General features: G+C 42.2%; 1 protein-coding gene across 6 annotated transcripts in view; it reads left to right on the forward strand.

The window, feature by feature from the left end:
- The window catches only part of ADGRB2 (adhesion G protein-coupled receptor B2), a 260012-nt gene that overhangs the window by 223448 nt on the left and 23119 nt on the right, over positions 1-13445 (forward strand). For 5 of the 6 annotated variants that reach the window (XM_087970489.1, XM_087970494.1, XM_087970492.1 and 2 more), the window contains exons 23-26: positions 6259-6430; positions 8406-8501; positions 10737-10776; positions 12029-12693. In XM_087970489.1, the coding sequence (XP_087826615.1) occupies positions 6259-6430; positions 8406-8501; positions 10737-10776; positions 12029-12693 (973 nt within the window). Of the gene's footprint in view, positions 1-6258; positions 6431-8405; positions 8502-10736; positions 10777-12028; positions 12694-13445 lie in introns of those variants that run through there. The other variant, XM_087970495.1, reaches the window with a different exon arrangement.

A 13445-nucleotide genomic window follows, 5' to 3' on the forward strand; every position in this document is an offset into this window, starting at 1 on the left:
GACGCCAGTGACACTTTGACAAATGTATTCCTAAGAGGATTCTTGGAAGTCAGTTTGTATTTTTGATTTAGGTAAAATTCAGTGGCTTCTGTAGGGTAGAACTATGCCTGACAGTGAAAAATCAATATACTTAGCACATCTTGTCCTATTATCTCCAAATATGGGGCTAAAATCAAGAGGATAGTCAATAGACAGCATTGATTGCTGCATGTTAAAGAAGCATATGTCCTTCTCGGGTATGTCCCCAGTAGTTGGTATTTATGAACACCAGGAATTAGACATTTTAAGCTTGGGGGCTGGATTAAGATTTATTATATTAAGTCTAGAATAGAATTGCGCTTGGCAGCGGGAGATCAATATATTTAGTATATCTTTTATGTGTGCCTATGTAGGGATAGAAAATGCAATGCAATTTTTTTTCTTAACTCTTGCAAGTAATATACCTTTGAAAACTTTGAAGTTTTTTTTTTTTTTTTGAATGCAGGTAGTCCTCCACTGTATTGGAGCCTGCCCCATTATGATTGTAAACAGGATCACCATCCATTCTTACAATTGTTTTTTGCAGTGGTCATAGAGCGAATGCTGCCATTGTAAAACCAATGAGTTGTTCGCCATGGGCTTCCTGCTGAGAACAGGAAGTAATTGTCCGTTTCTGGCAAAAATTGGAGGCCCTCCTTGATGGAAATGTCCCACTCAATGACTTCCGGTTTGCTGCCATGATGTCACATTGATACTTTCATGGAAAAAAAAAAAAAACCAAGAGCTAAGAACAAATAACATTTATTGAAGAAAAAGTTAGAAAGAATAAATCAAAAGAAGGTTGGCACCAGCTGGCGTTCAATAACTAGTCCTATTTATAAAACCGAAGTTCAAACCTTCTTGGTGTTCGTGTTCCTTCCTGTCCTACATAACAGATCGCTTCCCCCCGCACCCTTCAAGCTAGTTGGCGTGCTTCCATCTGTGCTCTGTACAGTCTTCAGAATTGCTTTTCTCTTATTTCTCATAGACTGTGAGACACAACTCTCACAGGAGCACATGTGATGTCACTTATGCCCTGTCGATTCCATGTTTAGATGTTAGCTTGGAATTGTTGGGAGGTACTCCAGATTGACCAATGACGAAACCCTCAACTGGGAGGAAATTTGTCCTAGCCACTTGGAATCCTTTGGAAGGCTGAGATCCTGCAGAGGCAGCCCATGAAAATGTGAACCTTTCCCTTATTTTCAGAAACATTTTGTTACAAGGCTGGGAGTGATCTGTTTACTGATGACTTGTATCCTAAGAGAAAGAAATTGACAGGTGGATTTGTAAAGCAGACCAGCCTTCCAATGCGTGCATAAGCGCACCAACGTGCCTACCGTCCCTGTCCTATTGTTTCTCTTATTCTTCTTTATTTTTCTTATATGTACCCATTTCATGTATTCACAACTATGTATACACTTATACTTATTATCTTGTAAACAATTGGCAAATCAAATAAATAAATAAATAAAATAAATAAATAAATAAATAACTTCTGCAGGTCTCCAAAACAAAAAGCTCAAACACAGACCTTGGGATCTGGTGTTGCCTCATCCTAGGCAAAGTGTGTCTCAGTATCATTTGTTTTTGCAATGGTCAGATTTGTTATTATCTTCATATATATTCTTATTTATCAAAAGAACATTACAAATCCAAATGAGCAAAACAAAAAAATTAAAGTATGACAAGAGCAATAGGCACATTAGGGCATTTACTCTCTCTCTCCCAGAGGGGTGAGATCCACTGAAGTTAAGTCGGAATTAAAACTATAAAAGTTAGTGGCTGAGGCAACTGAATCGGGTAAACTATTCCAGACTTTGATCATTCTCTTACAAAAATTGGATTTTTTACAATCAAGTTTGGAATGGTTTACATTAAGTTTCAAACCATTATTTGCATGCGTTACATTAACAACTGAAACGAAAAAAACTCATTCACCAATAAAACGTTGCTATCTACAATTTTGTATACAATTCCTAAGTCTAACTACAAACGTTAGTTCTAAATTATCCAAACCAAGAATTTTAGACCTAGTAGCGTAGGGTATTCTACTATGGACAGGAGAATGCAAAACTCTTCTTGTAAAATACTCCTAATCTCACCCAATTCTTTTAATGTATTAATCTTGTTTGTGGTTGGAGGGGTTTATTTACTAATTCTCACGTATGAGATGATGTTCTGCTGCAGAAAAAGAAGTTTTGTTCCTGCTGATCCTTTCTGCAAACTAAGCCGTTTCCTTTTGGGCGGGAAGGGGGGGAGGGAGGCACAGGGAAAGTGGGAGGACAACAGTTAAATTGGATTTGTTCAGAGCTCATACTGAGCACTTGAAAAGCCTCCAGCATAACAAACACTCCAGAATTCAAATCTGCTTAGTTATGCAGTGTGAGGAAAAGAAACAGAAGATGAGCAGCATGTCTCAAATCAGCACTTCCCATGCAAAGCATCCTGGTTGTGTGGACCGATGTCAGAGGACTTAGATTGCACAAGTGGGCTGGCTCACATGGCAGAAAAAGCACCTTCACCATCAGCCAGGATTGTGAATGTGAACTCTCACCCTTGCTTCTTGCAATACAGGTAGTCCTCAACTTGTGACCAAAATCGGGATGAGAACTTCTGTTGCTAAGTATGGTGGTTCAGTGAGTCATAGCCAATTTTACCTTTTTTTTTTGCCACAGTTTTAAGTGAATCACTGCAGCTTTTAAGTGACTTAATGCAGTCATTAAGTAAAGCCAGTGTCATGCCCCTGATGGAGACTGACTCCAAGGGAGAGGAGGAACAGCCGACAGGGAGTGGAGGTGTGGCTCCGGAGGTTGTGGAGGAGGCTGAGGAAGGGCAGAGGCTGGCTGGGCAGTCAGAGGAAGACCCAGGCCTATCCCTTCTCCATCCTAGGGCATGCAGGGAAGAGAGGATAAGGGAGAGACATGAATGGCATGGTCTGTGGGGAAGGAAAGAGCCTTGATCCTCTTCATGGGCTGCAGCTGTGAGAACTGGTTAAAAGGACGGACATGCATATGAGCCAGTGCTGAAAACAAAGCGTGGAAATATCTCTAGTCTGTTGTTCCTCGCTGAGTTTGGCATCCTTCCCAGGGTGAGTTCCGATATCTGTGGACGTCTTCAAGCCCTTATCTTGCCTGATTCCCTTAATTGCTTCAGTGTGGTTTGTGTTGTTTTTACTCTTACAATTTATAGGCATTTTTAGGTTAAACGGCATTTCCTCCTTTTTGTAACCGCTTGTGGGAGAGGTTTTTTTTGTCTCCAGTCAAGGATATTTGGAGCTTTGAAGCAAAGTGAAGGAATAAAAGGGGCTTCACTTGTTTTTGTGACTGTGTTTATTTTGTATCCCACCCTGGGTTATCACAGCCAGCTTGCTCCATTGATTTTCCTTGTCAGAAGACGCCTGGGATATCACAGCCAGCTTGCTCCATTGATTTTGCTTGTCAGAAGATGCCTGGGAAAGTTGCAAACTGCAAACTTTGCAAACACATGCTGATTGTCCCACACCCAAACATTGATCATGTGACCATGGGGATGCTGTGGCAGTCATAAGTGCAGGTACCAGTTGTAAGTCATTTTTGTCATTGCCAATTGTGACTTTGTAAGGGTTTTAAGTCGAAGACTACCTGTATTCTGGGGACATTCCTGCCCCTCAGCAAATGCACTGAGCTACCTTCCGCTCCCAACTATTTTTCCTTCAACATCCAGGGAGCCGGCAAGGGATGTTTAAGAGGAGTTTCATTTTTTAAGGCAAATTTTTAAAAGCCCCGCTTGCTGAAAAGGTGCTCTGGAAGACATAGGCATGTGTGAGTCGCTTGCGATGGCAATTCTTTTGGCAGAAAGGAGCAAGCTGAAGGAAGTCACCCCAGCGGCCCAGGGCCTGGGAAACTTTTTATCCCCATTTCTCCTGCAAAGTGACAGCTGCTTGTGGCCTCCCAAATTAGCCCTAGCAAACTCTGTGGCCTCCTGTACAGATTGCGATGGCCGAAAGTTCAGCTGTGCCCTGCTGGCAACTCTTGTTTGTTTTAGCAAAGCTTCTGCAGGAGACTTTGGTGATGCAATAAACTCAGACTTTCAGCGACTCAGATCTCCTCCTTGAAGAAATTGAGAAGATCCTTGGAAGAAAACAAATCTGATTCCCTTTAGCAAACTGGCAATCTGCCCTCCTTGAGAACTGCTCGCTTTTCCTTCACCGTGTTTTCACCCAGCTACGTGGCTGGAAATGGGCACTGTGTTTCCTTGCATTTCTTTTAACAAGCACTTAACAGCCAAGCAAGGATGGTGGAATTAAAAGACAGAGCTAATTAATCGCATGCATGAACTATTGACTGCTTATTTTTACCCCCATCTCTCTCTCTCTCTGTCTCTCTCTCTCTCTCTCTCTCTCTTTCTCTCTCCCCCCGCTTGCTTTTAATGCATGCAAGGGACAGAGAGGAGAGGCTGTAATGCAGGCCATTACATCTGGAGAAACCCATGAATCTTTTTCAATCCTCCTGGAAAAGATGAAGAGAGTTGAGTGTGGAGTTGAACAGGGACATTAAAAGAGTTTTTTTCTTTTTTAGATTATTCTCAAATCAACTTCCACCCCATTCCAAAAACTGGTCAGGTTTGCAATCTAGGTGGGATGAATAGATCTCAACAAGGGGCATTTTAGCATTTATTGATAGAAGCCCAGTTTCACTGCATGCCTGGCTGAGATATATAGTTGCCATCATCTCAAAAAAAAACTCAGTTGAGCCTCTGCCATTTTGAAATGCAGGAAAATTTGACAGCAGGAACTCAGTGTGGAAATATTCTAGCATTAAGATGTGTGTGGATTGTTTGTTTGTTTTTGTTATTTGTTTAGCCTGGAGCAAGTAGAGGGAAAGGGAGTCATAACAGTTACATATAAAATCATGCAGGGTGCATTTTGTATTGGAATTCAGGATCCATCTGTTAGAAGGAACTTTGTGGGGATTTAGAACCATCCTTTTCACTCCATGTAGAATTAAATTGTGGCCTTGGGGCCAGAGGTCAGCAAACAAAATTGGATGGTTGTAAAAGTGGATGTTCAGATTCATGGCAGGTCAGATTATCCATGGCTTTTTAGTGCTTCTGGGATCAGAGATAGCAGAGCTATTACAGACCAATAGTGGGAGCAGCCATCAAGCTCCTAGCCATATTTGTGAACGTTCTGAAGGCAGCTGGTTGACCACTGTGTGATGTACTGTGTCTAGTTGAGTTCTCTGCAGATTCTGTGGAATGGCATGAAGTTTAGGAAGCAAGCTAATCCTTTGCCCAAAACAGAGTCTAATTCAAGGCAATGAGAGAAGAAGTGAGTTTGTAGGTCATCTCAGATTTGAATAACGATCAGAGACAAGGGATGCTTAAAGGAGGGAAGCCTTAACAAAGGTGAAAGGAAATGAATGAGAAGCAAGAAGCAGGATCTTGCTGTTGAATTCCTTCCTTCAAGAACCTCTCATAAAAGTGGGGACCCTTCATTTCATACCACTGTTCAACCCTGGAAACCTAAAACTCTGGGTTCATGCAGAGTATAATCTCACGCTGCCTGCAGAGACTGACCACATTTCTCAAGCATACTCACCCTGTTGCCTCCTGGATTTGTTGAACTTCTGTTCCAGTCATCTTCATTAACAAGAAGCATTAATCACACTGAAATAGAATTTTGAAAGATAACTCAGTGGGGTCCATAATGCTCTCTGAGCTTGGTTTTTTCTTGCAGATGTTTCTTTATCCAACTACGTAACATCATCAATGCTAGAAAGGAGTGGGGTTCTCTGCTTATATACAAGTAGCTCGCTCTGTCAATTGTTGTAGGAGTGTTCTTGGTGGTTCTTCGATTATGTATTGCTTACTGTCAATCTGGGTTGATATAATTTATTGATTGGGGTGTTGATTATTGCTTAATTGTTGGTAAGATAAAATAAAAGGAAGTTGAGATAAAATAGTGTGGTGTCATGGAAGCTGTATATCTATATCTTAACAGCACTAGGTTGAGACAGGGGAGTGGGAGGTAAACCTAAAGCACCTTGAGCTGTCTTTTAGTGCTTGTTCATCCCCCAGTGCTAAACTGCTGACCAACAGCAGCCTTCCCATTCAAACTGCTTCAGAGCTTAGCAAAATGTTCCCAAGGCCTTTATCCAGACATCCTGTAGGCATTCCATACTCCTTCTCCAATTCCCTGGGAATGACTGCTGGGCCTATCCCTCTCACCTTCTCTGCTCCCCTCCCCCCATCTCCTAGGGCATCGCTGTGGAGCTCCTGTGTGGTTCTTCCCCTCCTAGCACTCACCTGGATGTCGGCTGTGCTTGCCATGACTGACCGGCGCTCCATCCTCTTTCAAGTCCTCTTTGCCGTCTTCAACTCAGTTCAGGGCTTCGTCATCATCACCGTGCATTGCTTTCTGCGCAGAGAGGTGGGCATTTAGAGTTTTCACCTTGCTAGGTGTTCATTGGGGCTGGAAATGCTCCTGGGGTGTACCTGAGAATGGGGATGGCTAGCCCAAGTCATTGACAATTCATATAATTTTCCTAAGCTGGTGGTTTAGCCCACTTTCTCAAAACTAAGACCAGTTCCATGGAGAAAGGTTATTCCATGGACCGGAGGAGGCACGGTTTCACATGCTGCCTGCATCCCATGGATGGCCTTCCCTTGTTTGTGTGGCCTAATTCCTAGCATGCTGTGGCCCAGTGTCAGTCCACAGACTGGGGGTTGGGGACCTCTATCCCACAGAGCAGGAAACAATTCATGTAGTGAAATCAGTTGAGCTAAATACCATTGGCTTTTCAATATTCCCTGACACATTTGAAGCAGGCAAATTTAGTTACATATTTTGGCAAGCTCCAGGATTGGGATCCCCTTTAGCAGTGACCATCACACTGCCCCTGAAAAAGTCCAAGCAAGGAAATCCATCCTGAATGGAAGAATGAGAAGCCAGGAAAAGTGGCTTGTTAGAGTGCAGGACAAGACAGTTGCATATTGCCCTTGGCCAATTCATAACTTAATTATTTTCTAGGAATTTTACTGAATTATCTTTTTGAATGAAAGAAAATATAATAGCAAATTCTCTTCCATCCAGTTGAAAGAGACCCAATAGAAAACAATGCAGGTGATGGCTTGAATAACTTTCAAGAGCCCCCATCTTTTGCTCAAATTCTCCACCAGTCAGTCCAGTTAATGGCCATCAGGTACATAAAAGAAGGTGGACTCTCCTGTCCTTTGATCTGTATACTATTTCTTCCTTATTTCATTTATCTTGGCTCTGAAGGCTGGAATCCTTTTTTCCAATATCCTGTTTCTCTTAGTGTGAGTCATAAAGCAATATTTCTCAGCTTTTGCAATTCAATATACCCCAATCATCATGCCTTAAGATATGTGGACTGCATGCTGGCTGGGACTTCTGGGAATTGAAGTCCACACATCTTAAAGTTACCAAGGTTGAAAAACATTGTCATAAAGCTTCAGTCCAGGAATGTGATGAGGACAATGCCTATTGCAACCAACTGCTCACTACTCTCCTCATTCCTTGGTCAGAAAGAAGAAATGTTGCACAGCTGTAGACTTGAACCAACTTGGTCACTTGGATATGTGACGACTAACATCTGGGTGCTAAACCAAACTGAAACAATTGACATATATTGGAGTTCATTGCCAGAGAGAGTCTGAATTTTTAAAGGATAATAAAAATGGTGTCCAGCTGTCTGAAGCAGAATATTTCCCTTCTGCTAATTCTAGGAGAATCCATGACCAGCCAGCTGTCCTCTAGTTTTCCCCATCCCTTTAGCGTAGATGAAAACAACACATTCAGCCCAATTCTTGGATCATTTGGTGGGGGAGGGAAATGGATGTCTTCTAGGGGTTTATGGATTCTTTTTATCTTCTAGTAAAGCTAGTTTTTCACAAGGGGGAAATGGGTGGCTGAATGCATCCATTCTATTCTTGCAATCCCTCTAACCAATAATTGGGCTGGTGACATTGGTCATTTTTCCTATATCTTTGAAGGCTTAATTAACAAAATTTACCAGGCTGGAAAACCTGGTCCCTTCCCAAGCTCAACCAGAGGGAGACACAGGAGTTGGATCCTTTTGCAGATCCCCACGTTCCCTTCATACATTGACTTCTATGTGTTAGGGGAATAAGAAAACAGTCTGGTATCCTGCAAAGGTCAGCTGGCTGCTCTCTTTTGAACCCCAGACCAGGAAATCTCTTTGTAAGCCATCAACACCCCTTTCCACTTCCTTTCCTCTTTTCCATAGAAGTTGGACAAAGCTGCTGTGTAGGGTTAACTAGGGAAATGTGCCTGATTTTATCTTCCAGAACTGAAATATGGAAAATAGGCAGTGGAGGAAGATTACTGACTTGGGCTCAAATTATCTGTCTGTCTCCTGCAGGTCCAGGATGTGGTGAAATGCCAGATTGGAGTGTGTAAAAGTGACGAAAATGAGAACTCACCAGATTCATGCAAGAATGGGCAAGTCCAGATCATGGTGAGTGAGTGTGGGCTGTGTTTGAGAAGAGAAGAGACAAAGTAGAACAGCTGTAGATGCACAAAAGTTCGATCTTACACTACAGGTTGAGAGGGTAAAACAGAATTGTGTGTCTTGAATACCTAGGATTGAGTGTACTCCCCACAAGTTCTTAAAGATGGCCTGATACTTCAGAAAACTACCAAATTTCTTTTAAAAAACAAGAAGAGATGACAATATGCTGTTGTAATATCCAATCGATGCATAATTGGGGAATTGTTTGAATTGTATTTAATTCTAACTCCATTTAAATGTGGATGAAAACATATGTAGTCTCTCTCATATTCTGGTGAGAGAGAAGTTCCTTAAGGATGGGCTCCAACATGAGTCCAAAAGCTCAGAAGACTAAACCTTTGGTCCCAGTGATCCACCCAGATTTAAATCCTGCAACATATGCAGTTGTCCATCCCCATCAAAGACTGAGGATGGTCCTTAGGGTGGAAAAATTTGCGTATTTTTTCTCTTGCAGCCCTTCAAAGCCAGCCCTTCTGGTCTTCCTTTGACTTCTCCCTAGTTCTCCCCACGCCCACATTTCATCCATGTGAGGAGAATGGACAAACATGAATGTCTCAGTCTCTCACCAACTCCTGGCAGCTCACAGAACCTTGGATGTTACACATTAAAGTGTGTAGATCTGTAAGAATTGTGTGTTGCCAATAGAAGCCTTCTACAGGCCTTCAACCTATACACATATTGTGGTTATGACTGTGCTGCTAGTTGCATATGTGGTGATTACTGAACATTCCTGTTATAATCAATCAATTTTCCTAACCTTCAAAGAATAGCAGGCGTCTTCTCTTATTTTTATGTGTGCTCTCAAAGATAGAGCTGACAGCAAAGGAGAAGAAATGACATTCAGACTTTGACCTAGATTGTGACTGAGGTTCTTTGGTCTTCATGTATGTTGAATGAAACCAGTCGCAATGGTTTATATACTATGATTTATTTCTTAGTCCATGTGTAAACCCAGCCAATTTATTAAACCAACTGTTGTCCTAAGTTTTTTATGATGCTTGGTTTTGGCTTCATAGTTGGGAGAACATAGCCATTGCAAATTTTAAATTATTGATTACAGTTAGGATAATGTGGAAAGCCAGACATTTTGAATATAGTTACAAACCATGATAAAAAAGCAACCCCGAATGCAGTATGTGAATCCTGTGAAGAGGTAATAAGGTCAAACTTATCTGAGGTTCCTGACTTACAGCACACAGCACACACTTCTGCACACACAGCGCACACATAAGCCATGATCTGGTTGGCCTTATTTATGAGATAGGCTTAGTCATTTTGGCCAGGCACAAAATGATCACCTTTATGCAACTTTCGTGCTGATCTGTCATCTAATATTAACTCAGCTATTGGGGGCTCAGCCAAGCACACATAACATCACCGTTTGAACTTGGCTTTCAAAATAGACTCAATAGTTAAACACACAAACGGTGTTCAAAACTTTTCAAGTGGGTTTTGTTCCAATAGGATAGAACTTAAAACATGTTGATTATTTAGATATAGGGACTGATGGGAGCTTACAACAATTCCTTATTTCTTCATTTTTATCCTGGGACCACACGTAGGTGGGATGGTAATCCATGCTGAGTGCTCCTTATCTCAATAAATTAGCAAGCTAGCAAACAAACAAGTGGAAGGACTGCAAAACATTGGCATTACATTGTCACTTTGTTTATGGCATAGGATTTTTATTTATTTTATTAAAACATCCCCCTTCTTTAGCTTTGCTATAGGTTGGGTAATGAGCACCATTCAGTGTTGATAATCAATTCGCTCATGTTCTTACATTGAAACCTGAGGATCAAAACTTGTTTTGAATTCCTGTTGTTCATTTGGGCAGAATATTCAGAACAATGAAGAAAGGAATTTTTTGTTTGGTTCCAAGTTTTTTGACAAAACAAATATACAGGGTGCTTGATGAACAAGCTCCAAACACTCAGAGCAGCTATTCTAAACTCAGAATATTTTGTGCACCCTTATTTTTCCTCAACCCCAATATAATTTAATCAATATGGAAAATCCAAAATAAGCAATATAACTGAATCTTGTTTGCTGTCCATGATGCATTCATTTCTCCACTCCCACCTTCTCTTCTCTTCTCTTCTCTTCTCTTCTCTTCTCTTCTCTTCTCTTCTCTTCTCTTCTCTCTTCTACCTTTCTCCCCCTCTTCCTGTGTTTTTATAGACAGATTTTGAAAAGGATGTTGACCTGGCGTGTCAGACAGGTGAGGGTCTCTCTCTTCTTTCCTGTGTGAGAAAAAGAGGATTTGACTGTGGAATGATCTGCATAATGGAGAAAGGACCACCCTTTCCCAGGGTGTAGAAGAAACTCAGGTTTTTTAGGATTGAGGAAGGTTAGGAGGTCAGGATTTGATGGGTTGTGACATATGGTGCAAAAAGAAGGAAATCGGTTGCAAGAGAAGGAAGCTTTCAGTGCTAGGCCCAGCCAACTTAAGTCTAATGGTAGGACCAGATCAGGCTATGTACTGTACACATATGTACTAGTAATTATTATTGTCCAGTCCAATTTCTCTTTCTTTTCCTCATTATCTTCCACACCATCAATTCAACCTGAAATTAACACCTATATTATGCTGAAACCAGTTGTCAATTTGTCCAATTTTTGTATTCCCCTTCTGTTTTATCCCCTTATGGTTAAAATTACTTTCAAATTTCACTAAGCTGGTTTTCAGCTGACTGTATGGTTGGAAGAATCAGAAGTAGTTACCAAAAGGAGAAATTATTTTCTGTGACCTCCTTCTGCCACTTTTCTGGCTGCCCACTCTTTCCCAGTTGTAAAAGATCCCAGCAGGGAGGTTTGTAAGTTGGGGAGGGGGGGAATCAAAATCTGCAAAATGGAGGATACAACATTACAATGGAAATCCTTCCCCTTTTGTAGATCTGCCTGTGCACTCCTCACACAAGATTGTGTACATCATGTATTCAGGGGGAGGAGGTACTTCACTGCAGGTGTGATGGTGCAGTGAAGAATAAGAGTCAAGGCACAACACTTGACTCTCCTAAATGCAAGGGTGTTTTGAAAATTTTTACCAAAATTCTCATTTGGGGAGAAGGGGAAGGAAATTTGAAAGCTAAGTCTCTTTTGTCAAACAGAATGAGAATTTTTAGAGGGGAGAAGCAGATTTCCTGCTCTCCCCCCTCCCCCGCTAGCACTCTTAATATTACAATCAGAAGAACTTAATAGTTTCCCTCCGCTTCAGATTTTGGGGTTGTACACTCTTTCCTTAAAGAATCAAATTTCCAGTCTTAGAAAAACCCATTTCCCCACAACCAGGGCACTGTGACCTAGGTTAGGTATGACAGGCACACTTCTATTTCCATTAGAAAAGTTTAAAAATAGAAAAAATCCCTGTTAAACAATTGCTCTTTCTCCTTCTCCAAACTCCTTGACAAATTGCCAATGCGTAGGGAATTTTGTTTCATAATCTGTCTAACCCACCCCCACTCCTCTCCCAGTCCTCTTTAAAGAGGTTAACACGTGCAACCCAGCTACCATCACCAGCACATTATCACGCATCTCCCTGGATGGTGATGAGGATCCAAAACTCAACACCAGCTCCGAAGGTGGCCTGGGCTTCTCCACCCTCCCAGGGAACATCCCGCCCACTTCCATCCTGGTCCAGATGCCACAAATGACACACAATGTGGTGAAAGGGCTGAAGGAGCTCAGCGACCCTCCTGCCAAGAAGGACATTAACGTGGATGTAGCCCGTGGGCCAGTCTACTTGTGCAGTGACAGCAACCTGCGGCAACTGGATTACGGTTGGCTCCATTCGCAGGAGGCTTCCCTTGAGAGCAATTACATGGTGCTTCCCCGGAGGACAGTGAGCCTTAAGCCTTTCTCCAGGGAAGAAGGAAAACTCAACATCAAGTTGGACGAACCTCCAGGCCTGCCTCAGGGCCGGCAATCAGTGGAGGCCGAGGCTTACCCCAACTTTGCCTCCATGGACCACATCAACGTGAACTTGAACCAGCCCTATGGGACAGTCAAGCATCCATACAGCCTTCAATTCAAGCAACACCCCACGGTGCGGCAGATCCTATCCTCAGAGTTGTCAGAGCGAAGCCGCAGCATGCCCCGCACCGTGCCTGGCTCGGCCATGAAAGTGGGCTCCCTGGAGGTAAGAGTCCCTTTTAGTCTACACAGGCTTCTTTGATGTTGAATTGAAGCCATAGCAGCTGATCTCTGGCTTGAGTAGAATCTCTGGCTCAGGAGTTTGCTTGTACAAGCATGAGTTCATTAGTGGCCAGGTGGAGGGTAAAAATTAGAGGTAGTCCTTGGCTTGTGGTTGTAATGGAGCTGCCCATCACAATTGTTAAGTTGGGATGGTCATAATATTGATTGATTGTATGACCCTTTTTGCTGTGGTCATTAAGTAAATGTCGGGTTGTTGAACACACCAGTGATTCATGATGGGTGTAGTTTTGCAAGAAACCAGAAAATGCAATCACATGACCGCTGGATGCTGCAAATGGCCAAAAATTCAGCCCAGTTGCCAAGTGGCTGAATGTTGGTCATGTGACCACAGGGGAGGTTACCATTGGTACTTTAAATCTGAGTGAGAAGTAACTTCAAAATGTTGCTAAGCAACCAGTTGCAGGTCAAGGACTGCCTGTAACTAACTTAGTGTGGAAGGATGGAAGAAGTGCAGAATCCCAATTAGACTATTCTTTGAGCTGTTAAATACTTCTGCATACTTGCTGAGAGGTAAGTCCAACTGAGTTTAACTAGGTTTATTTCTGTTTAAGAGCATGTTGAATCCTTGACTTTTGCTTTGTCTTGGGTCCAGGATGAGGAATTGCCATAGAAGTGTTTTTACTGTAATACCATCATATTGTCAAATGCTTCCTAGCTTTTTCCTGCAACTGGTGC

Source organism: Notechis scutatus, chromosome 8 (assembly GCF_049901735.1).
Source record: "Notechis scutatus isolate UNSWTSFEM ecotype Mainland chromosome 8, rNotScu1.2, whole genome shotgun sequence".
Classification (NCBI taxonomy): Eukaryota; Metazoa; Chordata; class Lepidosauria; order Squamata; family Elapidae; genus Notechis; species Notechis scutatus.